We start from the raw sequence: 26,453 nt of genomic DNA, 5'->3' as shown, positions 1-26,453 counted from the left end.
TGAACAAGCTAATCAGTGTATTTGAGAACTTGAAAATCTGCTTGCTAATTTAGTCTTCCAAGTAGGAGAGTTATTATGTATTGTCATGTGTGCCTTGGAACTAAAGACAAGAAACTGATTTTTTTTTTTAAAGCATGAAATGAACTATCAGATCTAGAGGGCTTGAGCACTATGAATTAGGCATTCTAGTGGACATTTACAAAATATAGTAATATTATCAAAAAACAAGAGATACAGATTTAAATTTATAAAATACACTTGGCTACAAATAAAGTCATATAATGAAAGAAATGAAATATGTATCAGAGGAACATTGACACTAAAATAATAGTTCAAGTTGCAACTGGAAACGTTCTGAGGAGTGGTGATAGATGATACTCCTTTCCATTAGTCATATGCATGTCCTTTTAAGCAAAAGAAGTAAGAAAATGTTAGCACATGGTTTGTATAGTGCAATATTTACTAAAAACTTATGGAATCGAGGAAATATATTAATTTTTATATTCATCTTATGTCTCATCATTTCCTCTAATTTGCTTATTGACTGTGATTTTTTAACAATCCCTTGTGTTTTAGACAAATACAGTCATATCAATTATAAAGAGAAACTAGTTTTAACTTCCCCCATATTACACTAATTATTTTCTATCTTACTGTAATAGCTTTAATCTCCAAAAATACTATTGAATAAAAATAGTGGAGCTAGTAGATGACCTTGACCTATTGTTACTTTTGGTGGAAATAACTTTCGCATTTCATGGTTACAAGAAGGATTGCTGCTGATTGTTGGGAAAAATTCTTTCAATATTAAAGTTATTCCGTTCTATTTCTGTTGGTAGCCATCAGGAGTAGCTGCCAATTTGTTCCCTTATAGTTTCTCAATATCTATTGACAAAAACATACCTTTTTCTTCTTTAATTTTTTTATGAAATGAATTATATTGATAAAAATTTTTGTTTTGACCATTTTTGCATTTGTGGATCAATCCCTACTAGGTTACAATATAGTATTTTTCATGCCAACTTCCTTGGTTATATTTGTTTATATGTCTTTTAATTAATATTTCATTTTGATTTTATATTTATCATTAATATTTGTTTATAGTTATCTTCTATGTGCTATTTTTAACAGGTTTTTGGTCTTAGGTTTGCTAGCTTTATAAAATTTATTAGTGAACTTTCAATTTACTTCCTCTTTTCTGGTAGAGTTTAAACAACATCAGTATTATTTCTTCCTTAAAAGTTAGATAGACCTGAGCTGCAAAACTACTTGATCTTGTAGTTTTCTTTTTTTAGTGATAGATCTATAATCACATTTCCAATCTTAGTTATATTAATCTGCCTACCCAGATATTCTATTTCTTGGATTAATGTTGATAATTTCTATTAGAAAATGATCTATTAGCTTTAGATTTTCAAATTTAATGTCAAAGATTTGGATGTAAAATTATAATTCTTTTCATCACATCTATTTATAATATATGGTTAAACATTTAGTATTCATAACTTGTATACTTTTATTTCCCTCTTTTTACTTGTACTAATGAAGAGTGTATTTATTTTATTTTCAAAAAACAACTTTTTATTTATCATGGTTCCAACTGAGGTTTTTTTTTTGGGGGGGGTCATTATTTTTAAATTTAGTGATTTCTTTTTTCTTTGGATTTGTTCTATCATGCTTTTTCTAATCCTTCAATAAGTGCTTATTTCTTTTATTCATGGTCTTTTTGAATATTAATGGTAATTAAGGCTTTTTGAGTAAAACTTTAATCATGTCCCATAGACTTTGATATTAGGTAGTCTTCATTACTTAACACTTGCCATTTTAATTTTTAATTTCCTCATTGACCCATGGACTGTTTAGAAGAACAGTGCTATATTATCAAGCAGTTACATTTAATGGTGACCTTTTACTAGTTAATTCTAATTTTACTTTCTTAAGATAAGATGAATGCTTATAAATTCTCTCCTTTTTCATTTAACCTGAATTTTTAAGTTTGAAAATCATGTATTTCAATCCCAGAAATTATTTTTCCTGCTTTAATTATATTCATTTCAGTGCTGTTATCACTTATTTTTCAAAGATGATATCTGACTCCTTTAATAGTTTTATCTCAGTGGGAAACTATAAATTTAGAGGTGCACAGACAATGAAATATGAAAGTATTACCAGGGACTGGAGAAATCTGAAAATTGGAAACTACAAGGTAGGTCTTTTGGGAGGTATCCTTTGGAGGTAATGCTGGGATTTAAGTGAAATTTACTGAAATCAATTTCATGATTCAATGTTTGTCTTCACAATATCTATATATTCTTCAAATTTTGTTTCTTAAGACATATATAGAGATACTTACATTAGTAGTAGGCTAAAAATTTTCAGAAAGTGTCTTTAGGTTGTTACCCATAATTCATCTGTTCTCTCACTCTGTTTCCCTCACCCCTTCCAGGTCTGTAATGTGTCACATCAGCACAGTGCTCCAGCTACCATTGTTGTATGTTAATTAACTTTGTTGTAGTTTTAAAAAGATGTGCTCAGAACTTAATGTCTAGGAGAAAACAGGCATGACCAACAGCTGATACCATTTTCCAATGGAATCATCTTGCCATTTCTCCAAGGGAAACCTGTGAGTAGTCAGAAAGAAGAAAATATACAATGATTTAGCAAGATATGGGGTGATACCCAAAACTATTGAACATTTCCATGTACTCTCTGACTGGAATCCTGGAAAGATAATGTCATGTCTTCCTTTCCTTGAAGGTAGTTTCTTATTTATTCTTAAAATAGAAATTTTAAATTATGCTGGAGACTATAAATGTACACATATTTACATGTGTGCATATAAAATAGATTATGTTTGATACAAACTTATGTTCTTGCTTTTTTCTCTCATAATAGCTCTTACTTTTTCTTTTTTCCCCATTCCATTCTTCACTAAAAGTTTAAGGAAAGGCTTTGTGATTTACAAATAACATAAATAAGTCATTCCACCTGTTAACATTTTACACAACTTGTTTTTGTGCTGTATTCTGAGTGATTTTAAAAAAATCTATCATTGAATGTCTTAATTACCTCTTTGATTTTGAGTGTATCTCTGCCAGGGCCACATAAGATTCACCAGTGCCAGTTTAATTTTTATGGTAGTTCATAATATTTTAGGGGGGGCGGTTTCTAACATGTAGAAACTTTGACTTCAGCTCCACACTTGTGGGTATAACTTGGCTGGATTCTATTTGTTCCCGGGGGGGGGGGCTCTTTATCCACCCATGACCTCAAGCAAAAGACACGTTTTCTTGTCTTATATCTTTGCTCTGAGAAAGGTTTTCTGGTCATTTAATGTGCTGGTTTTGTGTCTGTGGATTCTGGATTTAAACAAATTTAATACCAATTTCCCATCTCCCACTGCCTAGTGGCATTGCTTCCTGTCATCATGTATAATTAAAGTCTGGTAACCAGTCCTTAAAATCAGTATCCATCTTTTTATCTTTATCTCCTGCTCACTGTTGTTTGTTCCTCCTTTGTTTCTTGGGGATTTCCACTTTATGATTATGAGCTAGGTTATTTTACTATTTTTAGGAGAGCATATTCTATCATTTCTGTGAGTTTCAAGTGGGAAGAGGGGAACTTTCCAAGTCAATTCAGTCTGCTATTGCCTAGAATCTCCTCACATAGGTATATTGGACTAGATTGTGTAGGTGACTTGTGTCATGCCTCTTAAGAGACATACGGGGACATGGCTACTTTATAGTACTTCTAATGAGATAGTATAGGGTCTTACCAAGTTTTCTATATCTCAGCCTGGCAGTGGAAGGGAAGCAGAGAAAGTCTTGGTCATTCAAGAATGGCACAGAAACTACTAGAGAAGCCATATGGCAGAAGGGGGCACAAGGAAGGACAAGAGTGGTGAATTATATGGGACAATGGTACTAGAAACACATGGACTCCTTCCTTCCAACAACTCTAAAATACTCTAGAAGCATCCTTTAACTTAAATGCAACCGTGAAGAAAACAAGAGACTTTGAACTGATAGTTTCAGTTACCCCTAAGAAATGAAAAAACAAAATGAAAATGATAAGCATTGTTATAGAAAATAAAAGTTGGATGTCTTGCACACTAGAGTTTATGGGTTGAGACTTATTGCAGTTACATATGAATATATAAACGTGTACATACGTATTTGTACATGGATAGTAAAACAGCTGGAAGGATACACCACAAGATATTAGGTATGGCATTCTGTAATGGTGAGATTACAAGACATTTATGTTGTCCTCTTTGCCTAGTTACACTTTTCCTTTTTTCAACTCAAATTCCACTTCTTTAGGGAAAACTTCCCTGCCCCTTACCTACCCACTCAGGGTATGTCTTGATTTTTCCTATATACTCTTCTATACCTGTGTTCCATTCTGTGTTTGTACTTACATGGAATTATAATTATTCATACACGTGATTATTTGATTAATGTACAGACCCAACTAGTTTGTAAGTTTCATGAATGCAAAGACTTTGTTTTTGTCACCATTGTATTCTTAGTACCTTGCACAAGCGCTCAATAAAGACTTACTAAATGAATACATTTCTGCATTGTTTGAATATTTTTACAATGACTACTAATTTAATAATTAAAAGAAAATAAAAGTCATCCTACTTAGAGCAAATACAGAGATTGACCTCTGGATAAGTAATCTTAATATCTTTGAGGGTCACATTTACCATTAAGAATGTGTTGATAAGTATAGTATGTGGAAAAATTCACTTACACCGTCCTATCACTATTAACAGACAACATTACATGTACTTTCCAGGGACTTACAGATTTGGGCAGTTAAGAATACCTGTTCTAGTTAATCAGTACGGTCAGTGGATGAGAGTGCCTTGGACACTCGTCTAAGCCTATTTGAGGAGTCATCAGGGAGAATGTAGACTGGTAGGCTGCCACCCTGAGTAAGGCTAGGCTCTTCTTGGATTCCCTGGAGTTTGGGGATGAGAGGCCTACCAGGCAGCATTCTTTAGTCTAGGTGGGAAGTAGCAGATAGCAGCCAGGGAGAGCTCCTCTTAGGCACCATGAACAAGGACAAAAGGCAGGAAAGTGTGGGGAGGGTCTCTCTCTAGAAATCCACTTATCAGGCTTCATAAAAACCCTCAGCTGCAGGTCTAGGAGGGATCTTGTTCTGTTTTTCAGTAGTGGGAAGAGTGCGCTCATCTATGCTGGGACTGAGAACCTCTGGGAAAATGGCAGAGGGATGGAAGGGGCCAAAAGCATTCACTCAGGTCACCCCCTGGGTGACCCTGTCATATGTATATTTTTAGAGTAAACAAGAGAGTCAAATGCCTGAATGCAAAGAATAAGAGGCTAAAGACTATGGGAAAGGTCAAGAGATAGCATCTTCCCCCGTTTTGATAGGACAAGGAGGATAAGACCATTTCTACATTCTTCATCCCCTCAGCTGCCTCGGCCTCACAACTCGTTCTTTTGCCTGGAGTTGAATCTCATTATTTAGAATTCAGTCTAAAAACTTATCAAATACCTTGTAAATGCTTCTTACGTAGAAAAATAACACAATTGTAGAGCTTAATTTCAGGAAGGCATTTGCATGAAGTGAGTGGGGCGTCCCTTTCCAACTGGAAATATTTTTATGACAAAGATTCTTTGTAAATTTTTCAGTGAAAATGACTTCATTGCTTTTTTTTTCTGATGGTAAAAATGATTGCGAGTTGATGCTTATTTTTTTAAGGCTGCAACAGTACTGGAAAATATGAGGAAGTAGGTACTAATCTCATCTTTAATCTCTGCCTCTATTACTGACCTCCTGACCACTCTTTAACGTAGTCCCTGCTCCCCCTCACATTTTGGTGGATGGATGTAGTTGCTGGGGACATGGAAGTTATTACTGCCCTTGGGAGTGAGAATGGGGGAGGGAACTGGGGATAAGGTCAACTGTGAGAAAGGTATCAAGGAAGCTGAAACATTTGAAAACTGTTGCCCGGAGTCAGGAAAACAGGCACTGAGGTCAGTGTCCTGGATGATTAATGTCTTTTAATAATAGCATTTTATAATTTCCTCTCCAAAGCTCTCCTCATTGTGGCGGAGACTGTTAGCAGTCTCAATGTCCATTTTGTCTGCTTTCTTTTGGGCATTCAGGTGGATGATGGTAGTCGGTGTCCTCTGTGATCCAGCGTGGCCACGTGGCCATAATACTGAGTTCCAGCCAATGAATTGTGGCAGAAGTGATATGTATCACTTTCAGACTTTCCCTCAAAAAACATATCTCATCTATGCCCTCTTTTTTCCCAATCCACTAGGTGAACAGAGAGAACTCTGAGTACCTATGGGAGAGTGGGGTGACAGCCTGCCAGAGAGAGGCCTGGAAAAGAGGAACTCTAACACAGAGTTGATGACTGTTTAGTCTAGAGCTGCTATTTGAAAAAGCAATCTGACAGTACTTAATCAAGTTAATTATACACATGCCCTATGAACCAACAATTCCAGTATATACATATATATATTCCAGAACACTTCTTTCCTAGTACCATAAGGGGACATGTATGAGGACATTCGTCAGTGTTTGAGGCAGCAGAGATTTTGAAGCAGTCTAGATTCCATTTCTAGAGAAATAAAGAAGTAAATTGCAGTGAAGGTACACTGGTACATCATGCAACAATTAGAAACTACAAAGTAACATGGATAAGTATTTTTTAAACATTTTTATTGCTAAGTGAGGAAAAAAGCCAGAATGAGGACCACAGCACCATACTACTATCTAAATTTACAACTTCTGGGCCTCCCTGGTGGCGCAAGGGGTTAAGATGCAATCTATGAAGCTGTCCACAGCCACTGCAGCATGAGTTCGATCCCTGCTGGCCAGGGAGCTACACACATGGCACAGCAAACCTCTCCTGGCCTCCCCCACTGCTCCCCTCAGCAGTGTATTTCAGTAGATATGCCTGTTCTGCTCTCCACTCTCTCTCTCTCTGGTGAATCCTCTCACCCTCCACACGTCTGACCTGTACCCCAGTTCTTGTATGCATAAATAAAAAAATGTTTTCTAAAAAAAAAAAAAAAAAAAGAGGGCCTCCTTGGTGGCACAGGTGGTTGAGCGCGGTGCTGTGAAGCTGTCCACAGCCTCTGCAGTGCAGGTTCGATTCCCGGCCAGCCAAGGAGCTACCCACATGGCGCAGCAGACCTCTCCGATCTTGCCCACTACTTCCCTGAGCTGTGTATTTCAGTAGATCCGCCTGTTCTGCTCCCCACTCTGTCTCTGGTGAATCCTCTCACCCTTCCACGCATCTGGCCTGCACCCCAGCTCTTGTATAAATAAATAAATAAATCTTAATGAAATAAACTTACAACTTCTGCCTACAAAGCAATGTATGTTTTAAAAGAACTCAAAATATATGCATATCAGATGTATTAGAATGGTTGCTTGTGAGGAAAAGGCTAGAAGTGAGGAGTAGAGATGAAAAGAAACACAGTAAATGAATGAAGAGGAAAAGGTGTTTGACAAGACCAATGCAGATGGCATATGAAGGAAGGGATAAGGTTAGTATGGGGGAAAGAGAGGGGGGGAGGAGGAGGGGGAGAAGGGAGAGAGGGGAGAGAAGTGGGGAGAGCAGGGAGGGGAGGGGAGGGGAGTGGGAGGGGAGGGGGAGGGGAGGGTTATTGCAACAAAAGACTGAAGTAGTCTTTCTAATTTTCCACCCAACCTTGCATTTAAATTGGGGTCCTATGACTACATGTGGACAAGGTACTATAAGCAAATGTCAGTGACTCCAAAACTAGGGTAGTTTCAAAACCTGTATAAAAGTCCTGTATTGAGATGGAGGAGCCACAGGATGGAAGAAACCTTGATCACTGAATAACTACATGGAAGATTGGAGAGCTGCGCAGCCCTCCTCAAATTCTACATAGATAAGAAACTTTTTTTTGTTTCACTGAGGCTTTGGGGTTTGTTATTTTGGCATAACCTAACACATATGGCATTGTAGCATATCTTACTATCTGATAGAATTGGTCTCCCCTCTTTATCCTCATTCTTCAAAATTGACATGACTCTTCTTGGATCTTAGTATTTCTGTACAGATGTTAGAATGTGTAAATCAAGCTTTAATAGATTTTGTTTAAAATGTTAAGCCAATTTTGCATTTCATTATTGGTTATGACTTTTTTCCTGTAAATTTTTTTTGAGCTGTTGGTTTACAACACTGTACATGAATAAAGAATAGGGTCACACCTCTTCAAATGACATTTTTATGCATTTGTTGCATTTTACTTGTTGGTATTTTGTTTTAAATTTTCACAGCTATGTTTCTAAGTAAGACATCTATAATTTTCCTTTTTCATATTGTGCTTGTCTGACTTTGAAATGAAGGTTAATACTAGTCTTACAAAATACATTGTATAATATTACTTCTTTCTGTTTTCTGTTAGAGTTTATATAAGACTGGAATTAATATTCCTTCTGGGCCTGGTTTGAGGGCCACAGGTAGTTTTTAGCTATTGATTTAACTTGCTTTTTTTATTATTCCATTCAAAGGAGTACTTTTGGCTTTGTTGATACTATTTAATATGTTTATTTTCTTGTTTTTTTTTTTATTCTTCTGTCTTTATTCTATTCGCCTTTTTCTAACTTCTTAATTTGAATGTTTAGCTTATTAATAGCCCTGTAGTGCCAAGAAGGGAATGGAGTAGGTTTTCTAAGATTTGAGCAGACCTGGGTAAAGGAGAGTCCTGGAGCCCTCGGTGGGTTTCTCAGACTTTTATTGAGCTCTTACATGTAGTGCAGCAACCAGGTACATGGCAGGCGAGGGTGCTGGGGGTTGGGGGGCAGTCTTCACTCTGGGCTTCTCTGGCTCCTTTCTCCCCCTTCTCTCTCCTGCCTCTTCTGCTTCTACTCCTCTTGGTGACTATCTCAATACTCCTCCCATGGCCCACAGAAGTAAATAAGACAGATTGCAACAATGTAACAACTGCAGGTGCCCCATCAGGCAGGGCAATCCTAATGGTGGGAGGGCAGAAAAGCCTGGAAACCATTTACCCTACAACCCTTTGTCCTAACATAAGATTTAAAAAATAAGTTTTATTAAGATGTAATTCCACATGCTAACCAACTCACATATTTAAAGTATACATTCAATGTTTTTAGTGCATTCACAGAGTTATGCAACCATCACAATTAATTTTAAAATATTTTTGTCACCCCATAAAGGAAACTTGTGCCCGTTAGCTGTTTTTTTTTAAAGATTTATTTTTATTTATTTATTTATTTATTTATTTTTATTTATTTATTTATACAAGCACTGGGTACAGTCAGAAGCGCAGGAGGGTGAGAGGATTCACCAGAGCCAGAGCAGGATGCAGAGCAGGCAGAGGGACCGAAGTACACTGCTGAGGGGAGCAGCGGGCGGCAGGAGAGGTCTGCGCGCCATGTGGGACCCTCCTCCGGTGGCCGGGGAGCAGCCGGGGATCGAACCAGTGCTGCAGAGGCTGCGGGCAGCTTCTCAACCCAGCGCTCAACCGCTGCGCCACCGGGGAGGCCCCCCATTAGCTGTTTTTTTTTAAATAATAAATTTTATTTTTATATTCCCCATACAATTGCAACCCCCCCATTCTGACCCCAATCCCTCCCCTCCCACCCCCCAAAAAGTGTCTCTGTTTCATAGTTTTTTGTTGATAGCTGTTAATCTCCACTTCTCCACTACCCTTCCAGCCCTTGTCAACCATGATTCTTTCTGTCTCTATAGATTTGCCTATTGTGGACAAATCATACGAAACAAAAATTTAGGCCATAAATTTCCCTTGAAATACTGTTTTTACTGTATTCCACAAATTTCTATGTTAAGTATATTCATTGTAATTCAGTTCTCAGTACTTTAAAATTTCTATTATGCTTCTTTTTAACCCATAAATTGTTTATAGAAGCATGTTTTAAATTTTCCAAACACAAGGCTCTTTAAAGTATTATCTTGTTATTGATTTCTATTCTAGTTGTGTTTTGGTTAGATAAACTGTTCTTTGTACTGATTCTTAGAAATTTGTTGAGACTTGCTTGTTTTATGACCACATACAGGATCAATTATTGCAAATGTGCTATGTATGCTTGAGAAGAAAGTGTATTCTTTTATAATTCATTGCATGGTTCTGTATATGATCACTAAGTTAGCTTGCTGATTTCATTGTCCACTATTCCATAACTAATTTTTGTTCTCCTTGTCCTTTAAATAGTTTAGAGAAGTATATTAAATTATCTCATTTGGTTGTTGATTTGTTCATCTTTTTTGTTCCATGAAGTTTGTCATTATAGATTTTGAGGTTACTTTATTAAGTGCCCATATATTTAGAATTATTACTTGTGAATTGAACTTTTATCATCATTTTAAAAGTTTTAATTTTGAAATAATTTTATATTTACAGGAAGTTGCAAGGATAGTCAAAAGGTATGTGTATTCCTCACATTCCCCCAATGTTTACATCTTACATACTAGAATGTGATGTCAAAATTAGGAAGGTGACATTGACACAATGTCTATGAAGAGTTCTATGCCATTTTATCACATCATTGCAATCAAGATAGATAACTATTTTATTACAACAAAGGTCATCTTTGTTACCTTTTTCTACTCACACACACTTCCTATCCTGCCATCCTGAACCACTGTCAATGACCAATCTGTTCTCTATCTCTATAGTTTTTTTCATTCCAAATGTGTTTATAAATAGAACCACACAGTATGACCTTTTAACATTTGTTTTTTTTTTTTTTAAACTCAGTACAATACCCTTGAGATGCAAGCTGTTATGTCTATCAATTGTTCATTCCTTTTTATTGCCAAATAGTATTCTATAGTAAGGACATTCCATGGTTGTTTTTTTAACCACGCACTTATTTTTAATCTTTTTTTTTTTTAAGTTTTATTTATTTATACAAGCACTGGGTACAGTCAGAAGCGCGGGAGGGTGAGAGAATTCACCAGAGTCAGAGGGAAGAGCAGAGTAGGCAGACTGAGAAAATACACTGCTGAGGCGAGCAGCAGGAGGTCGGCAGGAGAGGTTTGTCAGCATGCCACGTGGGACCCTTGCCTGGAAGCCAGGATCGAACCGGCGCTGCAGAGGCTGCGGGCAGCTTCGCAACCCAGCGCTCAACCGCTGCGCCACCGGGGAGGCCCCTATTTTTAATCTTTAATAATACTTTGTGTCTTAAAATCAATTTTGTCTCATTAATTTGGCTATGCCAACTTCCTTTTCATTAGTGATTGTATGGTATATTTTTCCATGCCTTTACTTTAAAAAATATTATTTTTAATTGAGGAAACATTGGCTTACAACACTCCATGATTTAGGCACTTAGGTTCACACCTTTTCAAATATATGTCACTACACCACACCCACCGCCAATGCTCCCATAGTCTTCCACCATTTCCATCGAGCCCCTCTCCTCCATTCTTTTAAAGTTTCTTTAGCATGTAGCTGGATTTAAAAAACCTAACAACATCTTTTTAGTTTAAGTCCAGCCCATTTTCACTTATTGTGATTACTAATTCATTTGAGCTACGTGCTTTCTATTTGCTTTCTTTTTTGAGGTGCCTCTTTTCTCATCTCTTACCTTCCTTTGGACAAATTTTTTCTTAGTGCAATTTTTCCTTTAATCCTGTGGAGATTTGTAGTGCCAGGAATGCACAGAGCAGGAATCTATGATCTGAGCAGACGGGTAAAGGAGACTCCTGAGCCCTCAGTGGCTTTTCTCAGGCTTTTATTGAGCTTTTTTACATGTAGTGCAGCAACCAGGTACATGGCAGGCAGGGGTGCAGCGGAGAGGGGAGGCTGGGAGACCTCTCAGCCCCCAGCAAGTCTTCACTCTTTACTACTCTCTGGCGTTCTTCCCACTTTTCTCTCTCTTGTTCTCTCTCCTGCCTCTGCTTCTCGGTGAATATAGCAATACTGCAGCCAGGGCCCACAAGAGTAAACAACACAACTGAAAATAACAATGAAACAAATGCAGGTGCCGCCATCAGGCATGCAACCCTAGTGGTCATAGGGCAGAAAAGCCTGAAAACCATTTACCTTACAACCTTATACGCTCTATTTCATTATTTTGGTGGTCACTTTTGAAATCTTATTATTCATATCTAACTTAAATCTATAGCTAATCAATATACTAATAACAGGTAAGAGCCCCAGTTATGATTAGCTTGGACTGATATAAGCTTATGTTCTTAGTCAGGCACACTCGAAATTACAGTTTGCTTTTTCTTGGTTCTGATATTGCACTATCACCCTCAGACCCAAGGTGTTTTCATATTTCAAAGTATGAATCTCAGTGAGGGCATATGAGGCAAATTGCTATTTACTTTCCTTATAAGAAGGGCACAGAGAGACCTATTTTCAAAAGGTCCAAAAAGACTCAGAATTTCCCAGATCACTTATTTCGTTTATCAGTGTTCCCAGTTTCACAAAGGAAGTCTGGTAAAGTGGTGAATTCAACTGATATTACGATTAAGTAATAGAAAAAGCCAATTTCTAAACTCATTCTTCAAGTTGTCTTGGTCTGACAGCTTTAAGTGGAAGAGGATTCTTGCAGTAGGATTCCATTATTGCTCTATTTTCTCTTTTACATTGAATCAGGTACTCAATAATTTAACCTACTTGTTGTTTTCACTGAAGTTGCTCAGTGTCCTTAGAAACAAACATCTGATCTCAGCCCTACCCAATTCCACTTCTCCATGAAATCATTCTGTGGGAGCAGCCATCTTGACACCTGAAGCTATTGTCAAAGGAAAGCACTCTCAGTTCATCGTAGGCTATTAGCTGTCAATTTCCGATTGCGGAAGGAATTCTCATTTGTACTTTGCCCACCTCAACCCAAATTTTCCATTTTCTTGAGATTCTATTGTTTACACCCCCGCTTTTTGTTTGTTTTTGCCTTACTCTTAGTCTCTAGCCTCTTGCTTATGCACAAAAAGGGAATTAAACGAAGGATATTGTGACATATCTTAAAAGTACTGGAAAATACTTAATAACCTCACCCGATAAAGGGTGGAAACAAATGAACTCCAGGGAAAACTTCATCTTTGTGTTCTACCACTAAACTGATGTAATTTTCAAATCTTGCATTTATCAGTTCATAGTCTTTTTTTTTTTTCAAAGATTTATTTATTTATTTTATACAAGAACCGGGGTATAGGGCAGATGCGCGGGAGGGTGAGAGGATTCACCAGAGACAGAGCAGGGAACAGAACAGGCAGACTGACGAAATACAGTGCTGAGGGGAGCAGCAGGCAGGACAGGAGAGGTCTGCCGTGCCATGTGGGACCCTTGCCGGCTGGCTGGGATGGAACCAGCGCTGCAGAGGCTGCGGACAGCTTCACAGTGCGGTGCTCAACCGCCTGCGCCACCAGGGTAGGCCCTCAGTTCATTTTCTTTTAAAAAATGAGCACTATCAATTTACTGATCTAATTGTTTACATGAACCAATAAATGAAAGCAAAGAAGGCAGGACTGTTCAGAGCGAACACCATTGTGAGAACTGTCCTACTTCACCAGTGCTTGGACACACAATGAAAAAGGTAAACATCATAGGACAGAATGTCCAAGGAATGTGTCACTGGTCACATTTCAGAAATCATTGGGCACTGGATAGCTGGTGCTCAGCTCCTGACACCTATTATTACTAAGTTAAATCTTGTCAAAGAACTCTTCTTTTAAGTGTCAGCCACACCTGGACTGAGTAACTGATCTTTCACATATGGTGTGATTTAAGATACAAGAACTCAAGATTTAGGAAATTAAGTATTTGCCTATTATGTGATTCTTAGCCCATACATTAAGTCAGGCTACATATCTCTGCATGGAAATAGGTTTCATCTGAAGGGAATGGAAGTTTCCACTGCTAATCAGAGCTAAGAACAAGCCAAGAGACACTGACGTGTCCATCTTCAATGCATGAGTTCAGATTCCAACTCAGTCTCACTCAGAAGACATTACTGCTTAGGATGACCATCTGTTCAGATTCTCCTTATTAAGGGTTCAAACAATCTCAGATTTAGCTTCATCCAGGGTCACCTTATTACATTAACAAAGATATTCTTTACTAAATGGCTATGGATTTGATGTCATGTGATCACAGTAAAACTGAGTAAGATCAGCATTAGCAACAGAGTCTTCCATCATTTTTTGCCTGGAAGAAGAACAAGAAAAAACTTTTACCTTCCCTATTATCACCACCGATGTCTTCAGAAAAATCTTTAAATGTTAGACACAGTGAAGTTTGTGGATGTGGATGCAAGTTTTCAAAAATTCTAATCTTGTGTGTAAGCTCAAATTTTATTATTGGTGAGAAATACTGTCACTTGTTTTCCTTAAAGGCTCACTTCATTCATTTTCAAGAAAATGTCTACCCAATATCCAAAACCCACAGTTGTCCTGCCACTCATTCTTTCAAGTGAAAAATGATGTTCCATAAAAAAAAAAACCCAGCTAATTCTGTACACAACTCAAATGAATGTGCAAGTATTTTTCTTCAAGAAAATGACTGTATTAAGCTATGAAGCTGAAATGTCTTGTGCATACTTATTGTTTTATCACGCAGAATATCAAAAAGACGTGCACTCAAGCATTGAGATTTCATGAAGTTTATAATTTTGTTGCAAATGAACTTTATTAGGACAATTTGAAATGAAAATGGATTGAAAATTTTCTTGAGTGTGTGGCTATAAAGAAATCAGTCACTGTTCGTAGAGTTTGGCAACAATGCCTTGATCTGTGCTAAGGCAGCAGCTATTTTATCCACCATTGCTTTTGCACCATTAGTTAAAATGTCAACCAAGTGAAAATAACAAATAACATGTTATTATTGTTTTGAAAATAATTTTCCTTTATGGTTTCAGAGATCTTAGCTGGTCCATGAGACGTATTAATGTTCAGTATAATTTTAAATCCATGTAAAAATACACAAAGATGCCATAATAAACATGTGAAAGAATTTTCTACTCTTTCACTTCCAGGAGTCTATTTTTGACTGATGCCACAGACTTACATATGGCAAGTGTTTTTCACGCCAAATAATATAGAATCTCATTACAGTTTTTTGTAGTTGCGTAGTATTTTACTGTGTCAACATACCACTTATTGTTGAGTCAATTCCATGGTATTAGACATTAAGTTGCTTCTAATTTTTCTCTCTGAGACAAAGTTTTCCAGTAGATCTTCGTATAATTCCTCTGTGTGCAATTATTTGATTATTTAGAGAAAAAATTCCTACAAGTGGAATGCTTAACCACAAGGCAGATCTATCTTAAAACTTCCTATGCATGCTACCATCTTGCCTTCCAGATATGTTGTGTCAATATATAATACCAATCTACTCTTTTTCTTTTCTTTTTTTTAAAGATTTATTTATTTATACAAGAACTGCGGTACAGGTCAGAGGTGCGGGGGGAGGGGGGTGGTGAGAGGATTCACCAGGGAGAGCGGGGAGTAGGGGAGTAGAACAGGCAGACAGACTGAAGACACTGCTGAGGGGTGCAGCGGGTGAGGCAGGAGAGGTCTGCCACGCCATGTGGTATTCTCCCTGGCTGGCTGGCAATCGAACCCGCGCTGTAGAGGCTGCAGACAGCTTCACAGTACAGCGCTCAACCTGCTGCGCCACCAGGGAGGCCCCCAATCTATCCTTTGCATTTTCTTTGTGCCTCCCCACCTCTGCCCCCCCACCCCCACGCCTCCACTCCAGGAGGCCCTATGTCAGTGCTCTCCACTGCTTATCATACACTGGCAAAAATTAGGAATTTGTGAGGGGTGTTGAGAAAACAGACTGTTTAGGGAAATCTCCTTTTTCTTCTTTCACTGCTTCGGTGGGCCAGGGAGAAAGGGAAGGAAGATTATATCGGCTCTTAAGTGAACTCAGGGATGGGGTTTCCATAAAGGCCTCACCACTGTGCCTCTTCTAAAAGAAAGCAAACCTAGTACTCTAACAGTAAGGGGGAAAAAAAAGAATACTCCTGGCACCAAGAGTCATCTTTCTAGCACACTTTTCCCCCTCATTATTGTACGTGGTAACTCACTTTGGCATTGCTCATTCATCGCCAAACTTACCCAAGAATGAGGGATTTCTCTGTCAGGACCGGCACCAGATCATACAGTCCTCCCTCTTAGGTGACCTACAGCCAACTCAGGCTTGTGTATGTATTTTTTAGTTGCTAATCACCATCATTCCCTAACAATTCCTATACTCACCATCTTATTTCAATCATCATCTCATGCTTGGTTTATTGCAACTTCCTAGTAAATGTTCTTGCTTCCAATCTCCACCCAGAATCCCATTCCAGCTCCAATCCTTTCTGCACATTGCCACCATTTTTTTTTCCTTTTGCAAATGCTCAGTAACTCCAGAATACAACAGGATATTTCAATATCTCAGCCTGGGGTTCAGGATCTTCCCCAAGCTTTCCTCATGCTCACTTCCCATTTTACCTCTCATCACTCCTTTGCCATGTTTTACCATTATAGCTAAAACAGGTTTCCTTTCTTAGATTTATTTATTTATGCATGCAAGAGGTAGGGTGCAGGTCAGAGATGTGGGAGGTGAAAGGATTCACCAGACACAGAGTAGGGAGCAGAACAGGCAGATTGACTGAAACACACTGCTGAGGGGAGCAGAGGGCGAGTCAGGAGAGGTCTGCTGCGCCATGTGGGTCACCTCCCTGGTGGGGGATCGAACTCCTGCGGCAGTGGCCTGCAGATAGCTTCATAGCGCTGACTTAACACCTTGCGCCTCCAAGGAGGCCCCCAAACAGGTTTCCTTTTCCCACATAAAAGGATTACCCACTTCGGGCCTCCCTGGTGACCCAGGCAGTTGAGCGCCGCACTGTGAAACTGTCCGCAGCCTCTGCAGTGCGGGTTTGATCCCGGCTAGCAGGCGAGAATCCCACACCACGCAGCAGATCTCTCCTTTCTCGCCCGCTGCTCCCCTCAGCAGTGTAGTTCATCAGTCAGCCTGTTCTGTCCTGTCTCTGGTGAACCGTCTCACCCTCCCGCGCATCTGGCCTATATCCCGATTCTTGTATAAAAATAGATAAATCTTTTTAAAAAAAAGTATTCACTTCTATGCCTTTGTTCAAACCATTTCCCCCTCCTGGAATGCCCTTCTAGATTTTCTCAAGCTGCACTTCAGGGGCCAGCTTCAGTGTGCCCTTCCTCCTTGATGCCTTCTAGCAACCTCTGCTTTTTTTAAGCAGACATCATATATTTGATAATGAATATATGCCCAGGTACTGTTAGTAATTCTTTTGCATTTATGTACCTTATTGCTCCAGCTATTTGAAATTCAAGCACGAGAACAATTTTTTGTCAGTCAAAACATACAACTTTATTGATGATACACAAATGAAGTCTTTGGTGAATAAATTCAAGTCAAAACAAATGACAGAAGTATAGGCTATTCATGAAGGACAGGTTCGCTGTTAATTCACAGAGGAACCAGTAAAAATATTTCCATCTAAGCAGCACGATTAAAGTCACAAATGTGTTTTCAGTACAAGAGGACTATTTATTTGGTATTCATAAAATGGTTCAGCTTAAAGCTGGAGACTGTCACAGATAACATCACTCTGGATGATACATTATTCAAAACTGGCAGCTGAAAGGATCCCTTTACTATATGAGCAAGTGGGAAAAAAAGTAACTTTCAATTTTCATTGCTTCCAGACTGCAAAAACAAGAAATTTCTTCAAATCCTTTGAGTGCATATAGCCAATCAGAATTTGTCCACAAGTTTTATGACTTTCACTTTCACCAAGAGGTCATGGTGATCTGCTAAGGCCCGAATTTTCTTAACACATACTCCAGAAGTGGTGCATAAGTAAAAAAGGGAACCTTTATTGAATTCTCTGTAGTTGAAGACTTCTGCCCTGAGATTGTCATAGATGATCTCAAACAGAGTAAGGGCATTAATAAGAATTTCTGATTCCACATAGGAATTATAGAGGGAGCTAAATGATGATGGCACTTGGGTACTGAGCAGTTTTTTTAACATATCTGGATTTTCAGCAAAATTTGAAAGTATTTTCAAAATCTCAACCTTGATTTTTCCACCTCCCTGAGATAACAAACGGAAGAAGTTTGCAATGGAGTTGACAAGCAGGTGCTGGTAATCATTAGTAATAGTCATGTTGGTTAAAAATTTTAGTCCAACTACCTGTACTGCTGAGTTCAGGTTAGAGGCCATGATATCATCCATCACTTTATTCATGTATACCTGAAGCCGCCCCTGGTTTTCATAATTCTCACTTAGGTTATTCATGGCCATTAAGGCTTTTTCTTTAATGTGGGGATCGGTTTTGTTGATCATGTTTGCAATGATCGGGAGGCCTCCCAATTTCCGAATAGTGTCTTGGTTGCATGTGTAATTGGCGTTGTTGCTCAGGGTGAGCAGAGCTACCTGTTGGATAAAAGGATCGTCTGATTTCTGAAGCAAAGTAAGGACTTTCCTGAGATCTCGAACACCCAGAATCTCATCAATTTCGTAAGGAAAGGGGCGCTTCTGCATGGGAACAGGTTTCTTCCCTCTCCCTCTTTGCTGGGTCTCAGGCTCAGAGTCTGATTCTGACTCTGTGTCAGTCCACCCAGACTCCCCTTCTTCAGAATCAGGGACCTCTGCCAAGAAAGCCTGGCCCCCATTAGCAGAGGCGGCAGCAGCCGCTGCAGCCCCATCCCCAGGACGGAAGCCCAGTCCCAATTCGTCCACTTCAACCTTGCTTCTCTTGCCCTTGCCCTTGCCTCCAGTTCGGGATCTGTTTCCCTTGGCCCCACCTTTGGGCACAGCTCCAGTCGCCGAACCGGCCTTAGGTATTGCCCCAGTGTGAGCCCCAGGGGTGGTTCTCCTAGCGGCAGCCGCGGCTCTAGGAGACCCTGAAGTCCCAGGAGCCTCTGCCGCCCCCACAGGTGCTGCAGCCCCAGTAGGCTCAGCCGCTCCACTAGGCACGGATGCCCCAGCAGGCACCGTAGCTCCACCAGGCGTCGCCACTGTGGGCGCCTCGACCACTTCGGTAGGTGCTGGCGCTTCCATGGGCGCTGGCGTTCCCGGAGGCAAGGCTGGCGCCCCGGGAGCCTCCACTGTGCCAGGGGGCTCTGAGAATTTGGCAGTCCCTGCTGTTGTGGGGGCTTCTGCAGCTGGGGGGGCCTCTGCCTCCCCAGGAGGTGCCACTGCTGAAATCGCCGTGGCGCCCACGACTGAGTCAGCCTTAAGCCCAGCCCCGACTCCCTCTACCTCTTGGACCTGACTTTCGGCCCCACTTTGAGCCTCAGGGTTGGAGGCAGCTGGGGCCAATGTCTCAGCTCCAGTCGCATTTAGAGGGGAGGCTTCATCCTGGACCCTATTATCTGCCTCAACCCGGACTGGCGGGGGAGGACCAACTCCTGGCCCAAGGTCGATTGTGAAACCAGCTCTTAGTCCGGCTCTAGCCCTGGCTCCAGTCCCGGCCACAGCCCTAGTCTTGGGCTTGGCCAGTCTCTTCTTGGTCTGGTTTCTTCCCCTGGCGTATTTGTAGACACAGTACCAGGCGCTAGCCCCGATCACTATCCCTGCAGCAACACAGCCAGCATCCCGAACTCGGCTCATGGTGCAGCTGGGGGGATTCTCTGGTCCAGGGCGTGGAGCTGGTTGGCTAAGTGGGATGCGCGCACGTCCAGGAGAGGCTTTTCTGCTCAGGTGTGCAAGTTGTGCAGACTGTCTGAAAGCCACGCAGGGGCTGTGGGAAAGGGTAGAAATGAGGCTTAGAGCACTGGCTCACTTGGTGCCTAACCACGCCTACTTAGAGGAGTTTGGGGGAGGGGCATTGGTTAGTGTACTCAGGCACCAGTACCAAGGCCTGTGTTGACTGATTCAGGATCCTAGCCCAAGCCCACCCAGGACCTAATGGGAGATGAAAGGCAATAGAGCCATCAGGAAAGCTGCTGGATAGTAGGAAAGACAGCAGTGATCCCAAATTCTGTTCTAATCAGTCTCACCCCAGGCATCCCCACATGGTGCTCATGCACATACCAGCCAGCTGGGAGCAAGAACAGTTTGCTCTTTCCCACCACACCTGTAGTTGTGGGGGCCCCAAAGCAGACAGACCTGCAGACAGATTCCAGAAAGGGCGAGTTGGATTCCATTTCCTTTCCTGATTTGAACCCCAGTGGGCCAAGATTCCCCCACTCAGGGCTTTTTTCCTTCCCAATCCCTTTCTCCTCAAACCATTAATAAAGAAGGCAGATGCCACACCCCTTTTCCTGCACCAAAAAGTATAGGCCCTGGGTAAGGGTGTCTTTAAAGGGGAGAAGGTGGAGGAAGAGGAGCCTCTTATCCCAGGCTTTGCTCAGGTTTCTGACACACCCACACCAGGGGCTTCCAGACAATCCCCACGCCACACACTGACCTCCAAGGATTTAGGGCTGTTTCTCCTTCCTTTAGTTCAGTTAGAGCTTCATTTTAAGAGCAGACTGAAGGACAGAAAAATAGCAGACATTGGAGACGGACAGCCTGGTGGCTGGAACTGCATCCAGGACAAAAGTCCCAATAATTAATTGCATTTTAGCATTCACGTACCAGAATGACAATTGGTTCAACCGCTCAATCCCTTAATTCTTCTCGAACACCCCTCACCCACCCCAATCCCCCCTCCTGCGCAGACTCCCCAAGCACTCAACCCCTTCTCCCCTTTGCCCCGCCCCCCGTCCGCCATTTCTCTGGGACACACAGCCACACCCCTTCTCCTGCACCGAAGCGGGAGGGGGCGGGGCGAGGGTGCAGCAAAAGCTGGATGGGACGCGGGACGGGGGATAACTGCCAAATAATTTGTGATCACCCGTCCTTCAGTCTTTAGCCCCCAGGCCTAGCAGCAACCTGCAGAACAGGGCCCCCAAGAGCTGCCTTTTCGGTTTTTCAGGATCGTGATTTTTCACTGTTTCTCCACCTCGCACACACCCTCCCACCAAGTCCCCCTATAACCTCCATTTCTCCGCCAGCGTACCCGAACTCCTTTTCCAGGACTGGAAAAAACGGGATGAAGGGCTGTGTGGATCGGAGGTATCTGGAAGCAGCCTGGGGGTTAACACGGCAGTTTAATACCAGATTTCTCTCAGGATCCCCTCTCCTGTGAAGCCCAAACAGCGCCAAACCTCCATCTCCCTACAGAGGCTGGCACACCCATTTCCTAGCACCCCGAAAGGAGAGGGGGCCGTCTGGGGGGAGGGGAGCGTGCGGGGGCGGGGGGGCGGGGGGAGGTATCTGCAAAGTGAGGGTGGAAATGAATAGACAAGATTGTTTCCAAATTCCGTGCCCCTCCAGTCACCCTTTCCCAACTCCCTACTGCCTTATAAGCGCTGCCACGTTTATTTCTCTTCCCTCCTCCTCTCCAAGCAGGACGGGATGTGGGGTGCGGGGCCTGAGTGTCAAAACAAAACCAAAAAACACTGGCTGAGGAAGGAAGTAAGCGGATTCTCCGCAAGTACAGCAGCCTTTACGACCCCTCCCCCTCCCCCGGCCGCCCACCGAAATGAGCGCGGGGGTTTCTAGAAAGCCCGCCAGGAGCTGGCGAGGCGGAGGCGTCCCTGGCCTCCGACTCCGCATCTCTAGGCTACCCCTATGCAGGGGTGCCGGGTCACGTCCACCCTCACACCCACCTGCCCGGATCTGGGGGATTTTCTCCTCCTCCTCCTCTCCTGGGTTAAACGCACGGCAATGCGCAGCGCAATTGAGTTGGTACCCAGAGGAGGACGGAGAACGGCGATCAGGGCTTTAAGTACCTTTGCCCACGTCAGCTCCTGGTCACGTGAGGACCTCGTCGCCAGTGAGCTTAGGTCCCCAATTTCCACTCCCACCAAGAGCCCCCCTCCTTCACCCCCACTCCCACCTCACCCCAGCACAGCAGGTCCTGTCACTCATTTTTTTTTTTTTTTTTTGGTCTTTGTAGCTCTGGAGGCCGAAAGTAGCCCTTTCTCTCTGTTGTTAGGATTTGCCTTTCTCTGGTTACAAGGGAGGGAATAGTGCATCTTGGAGGGATATTGAGAAATTCTCTTTTTCGTTGTTGTTGGGGGATTGTCTCATCTTTTCCTGCACTGCTGGATACTCTCACCTCGCTCCACCTCCAGTCCTCAGGCACTAGCTCCTAGCGGCTGCTTCCCTACTCTGCCATGGGTAAGGGGCTGTGTCAGAGTGGACACAAGGAGTGAGAGCGGGGTCTGGAATACTCCACTTTGTTTTTAAGGCTGTCACCACCCTTTCTTGTTATAGTAAGAAAATACAACCAAACCGTGTGGAAAACGGCAACAGCAAAAAACGAGTGGGCATCTTTTATAAAAAAGATTTCCCACTTATATTGGAAAGCACCAGTAATTCTTCACCACATTGAAAATGAATTCTATTGGCCACATCAGAAAGAGTTTTCAAACCCTGTTAAGGTGTTTGAATATCTAAAATGGGACTTTTTCACAGCAAGATAAGCATGTTACCCTATGATCTGTAAATTGATCCACAGAGAGATGTTTAGTTGTCCAATCTTACTTATTTTGGACAAACAATATCCCACTTTTTCTCCTCCTGGGACAGCTTTTATGTTGGATAAATAAATGATCCTGTCTTGTTCTGTTACAGAAACACATTTATTTAATTTTCCCAAATCATCGCTGACTGCTGTGTGAGCCTCCTGTAATTTGATGGCTGTAACTATGACAGTTTTGAACACCTGTCCCTGTATTAGGTTCCAGTTTCCTGATTCAGCTCTAGGTAAAGGAAGAACTGTCAGGCCAAGGAAATGAAGGATGAGGGGATGCAGAGATGGTCAGATCTTCCCTGTCCTGTCAACAGAGGGCGAGGGTGCTGCCTCTCTATCCCCTCCCATGCTCTAGAGACACATGCACCTGACTTGCTCACTCCAAAAATGTACACGGAGAGGTGACCAGCGTGGTAAATGCCACCATCACTCAGGTGACCAACGTGAGGAAATGACTTTGGTTTCTGTTCTCCCTCCCCACATCCCCACAGGGGTAACTCAGGGATGCACAGCAGAGATTGCTGTTCACACCCACCCCTCGACTGTGGGTTTCCATGGAGCCTGAAAAATGATTGCTGGAGGAAGTACCCGGCTTGCCTGCTCGCCCTCATTCATGGTGCCCAGTGTCCACTGCTCCTACCACTGACTGCTGCTACCACCTGGTCTGAGAGGTGCCACCTGCTGGGCCTCCCATTTCTGGCTTCTTTACAGCAAGGCATCCAACCTAGCCCTGCTTCAGGCTCACTGCCTGCTGCCTACACCCACCTTCCGGTGCCTGGGCCAAAAGTCTCCCTCCTCCCAAGGAACTTTCCGCACCAACCAGACTCATTAACCTAGAGTGGGTGCTCTCAACTGGCCACCTCTGTGCCCTCACAACCTGAAATTGCATGCAAGATTTTGTTCATGAGGACAGGGTGGTTAAGTTCATTCTGGAGGGGAATAAAGTTCATTCTGGAGGGGAATTAGTTTCTCTAGAGGTCTGTGACCCCTCCCTCAGGTATAAAGAACCAATGGCCTAGAGTGTCTGTGGTATATATAATAGTCCAGATGAGGAATAACTTTGGGACTTTGGGGGGGGGGTGGTAGTAAAAGTAATGCACACCAGTAGTCAATATACATTTAAAATCATAAGGAAATATATAAAGTATACCAGAATGGAGTCTTGTTGTATCTTTTCCACTCCCAGCCACTGCTAACAATTTTCAATTGCACATATTAGTCAGTGTATTTGTGCTTATTAATCAAGTTACAAATCGAGCAACAATAAACAAATAATAAGCATTTGGAATGTGTACTGCCATTGCAGTAAAATCTGCAGATTAATTTGGGGAATATTAATATCTTAAAATTGAGACTTCCCTTCCAGGAATATGGTTTTTCTCCATTTAGCTCATATTTATTATATTTGTTAATCAAATTTCATAAGCTTCTTCAGCTAAGTAATTCCTATTAGTCATTAGGTTTTTCCTAGGTATTTAGTAGTCTATGTTGCTGAAATGTTATTCATTTTTCCAACTGAAATTTCTGATAGGTAATTTTCTGCTTAAGGACAATGTTCTACTATTATATATTTATTTTGTACCTGCCAATTTTTGTGATTTCTCTAATTTCAATAGTTTTTTCAGGTAATACCTTTGTTTTTTCTAGGAATGTATACATGACCAACTACGAAAGTTTTTTTTTTTTCATTTTCTTCTTTCCAATATTTCTGCCTTTTTGTCTTTCTTTCTTTTTTTTTTTCTTTTTGTCTTTCTTTATCTGCATATGGTGCACTGACCAGAAGTATCTTGAGCAATGGTGGTGCTTGAGTGTCTCATGCTCTTGTGTATCACTTAGTATAACTTATGCTGTTTCTAATAAAGTATCTCCTTTTTTCTCTGACACTTTCACTTATATTTACCAATATGACCCAGAACAGTTGTACAAAGAAATAATGTCAGTCATCATCAGTTTAGTGGTCTTGGGAGCCCACAGGGAGCAAGGACTCTGCCAGGTCAGAAAAGTTGGTGATACATTCTTCATTAGGTTGAGGATATTTTATTTTATATCTAATTTAATTTAACCAAGAATGAATCATTAAATTACACATATATATATAATTTTTGATGGTTAAAGTTTCTCCCCTATTCCTATTCCACTAATAGATTTTTTTCCTTAAATTTAGGGATGGCTACGTCTATCACATGTTTTGGTTGTAAGTATTCTTTTACCCTTTAGCTTGTGGATGTAATGAATGATGTAGATAGTCAAGTCCCTAGTCATTTTAGCTTCCCTGCAGTTCATTCTCCACACACACACACACCCCCCCCCATTCATATTGCCCACCCACTTCCCAAGATGGTAAGAATAAATTTCCAAGTCCTAAATACAACTGACAGGTCCTATTCTCTTCAACCTTAGTATTTCTCTGTCTCATCTTCTCTTCTTTTTTTTAAAAAAAGATTTTTTTATTTCTGCATAGAAGAACTGGGGTATCCGCCACAGGTGTGGGGGGTGAGAGGATTCACCAGAGACAGAGTGGGGGAGCAGAAAGGCAGACTGACTTAAATACACTGCTGAGTGGAGCAACAGGGGAGACAGGAGAGGCCTGCTGAGCTATTTGTGGGTCAGCTCTCTGGCCAGGGAGGGAACTCAGGCTGCACCATGGGTCTTCTGGGTGATAATGCTGAGACTTAACCCCTAGGCCACCAGGGAGACACCACTGCCTCATCTTCTACTGCTTTCCCTGTACCTCAGCAATCCTGGCCTCCTTGATGTTTCTGGAACATACTTGTTCCCTTTACCAAATCTTGGTTACTGCCTGGGTTATTATCCCCCTAGATTTCACCATATTTAGACACCTCGCTGAATTCAGATCTTTATTCAAAGGTCACCTTTCTACTAATTCTTTCCCTGGTCAACCTATCTAAAAGTAACTCATTTCAACTTTTTGTATCTTCTTTTCCTGCCTTTGTTTTCTTTTTAGCATGTGTCACTAACAATATACCGTATGTTTTGTTTATTTATTGTGTTCATTGTCTCTCTCACTACAATGTAAGAGCCCTATATGTATAGGTCTGTTTAATTTGCTGTTGTAACCACAGCATGGAGAACAATGCATGGCACTGAGTAGGTGCTCAGTAAGTGTATTGAATAAATGAATGAATGACTTTCCAACATAAAGCCACTCTCTCGCATTCCAGAAATAAAGCCTAGTTGGTTGTGCCATATTAGCAGAATTGTAAACTCTCAGATAAGAGATTAGTTAAATCAAAGTGTCATGTGATAAGGTATAGAAGACATTAAGATTGCTTTGAGTGGCATATGTAAAACTCATGCAGTGAGAATGATTGCTTATGATACATAAACATTTTAAAATAAAAAGTGCATTCATTTTTCTTAAATGAGAATAGTTTAATCACATTTTCCAACAAATTTGTGTTTGTTTGTTTGTTTGTTTTTTTAAAGGAACAGAATAGCTCAACAAGAAAGTAACAAAATTCCTTCCTACTCTGTTTCCTTCATGACACCCCTTCCCCCACATCCTCCTTTCCCCAGTTGGGGACTGCAGAGAGGCGCCTCAGTGATCCCAAAGAAAAAAGGCAGAGGGAGCAAAGAACTGGCTGGGTCCATTACCCCAGAGAAGGAGTGAACTTTGCCAGGAGCGCAGCAGAAGTTGCTGCCGCTCCCAGTAATCAGAGAAAGAGAACATGTTTGTTGTGTGTGCAACGACTAAAAGGAGCCACCACGTCCTGCCCGGTGGGGGTGGGGAGAGATGGGGCGGGTCGCCTTCTGCTTTGCTAATAATAGGAGGGGAAATTTAGGACCCAAACTCACCAGTGACGTAGTCTCACGTGACCGGGAGCCTGTGAGCCGAAGTCTGGTTCAGATAGCGGTTCCCACCCGGGTTCAGGTAACCAGCTCCCCGTCTCCTTGGTGGTGACTGGGGGCCAGGA

At 41.5% G+C, this 26,453-nt stretch overlaps 1 protein-coding gene across 2 annotated transcripts; it reads right to left on the bottom strand.

The window, feature by feature from the left end:
- Positions 1-17,310: 17,310 nt before the first annotated feature.
- On the bottom strand, positions 17,311-21,068 carry ARMCX2 (armadillo repeat containing X-linked 2). Of its 2 annotated transcripts, XM_037512182.2 has the most exons (4): positions 20,998-21,068; positions 20,404-20,467; positions 20,028-20,102; positions 17,311-19,734 (listed from the first exon to the last, which is right to left on the bottom strand). In XM_037512182.2, exon 4 carries the CDS (start codon positions 19,602-19,604, stop codon positions 17,742-17,744), a length of 1,863 nt encoding a protein of 620 aa, XP_037368079.1. In that variant the 5' UTR covers positions 19,605-19,734; positions 20,028-20,102; positions 20,404-20,467; positions 20,998-21,068; the 3' UTR covers positions 17,311-17,741. The 2 variants fall into 2 exon arrangements, with proteins under 2 accessions (XP_037368079.1, XP_037368080.1); XM_037512183.2 differs by lacking the exon at positions 20,028-20,102.
- Between the last annotated feature and the right edge of the window lie 5,385 nt (positions 21,069-26,453).

Source organism: Talpa occidentalis, unplaced genomic scaffold (genome assembly GCF_014898055.3).
Source record: "Talpa occidentalis isolate TD23 unplaced genomic scaffold, MPIMG_talOcc4v2.1 talOcc4.15, whole genome shotgun sequence".
In the NCBI taxonomy this organism is placed as follows: Eukaryota; Metazoa; Chordata; class Mammalia; order Eulipotyphla; family Talpidae; genus Talpa; species Talpa occidentalis.
Note: the sequence above shows the minus strand (reverse complement) of the source record. Positions and strands in the feature narration are given on the sequence as shown.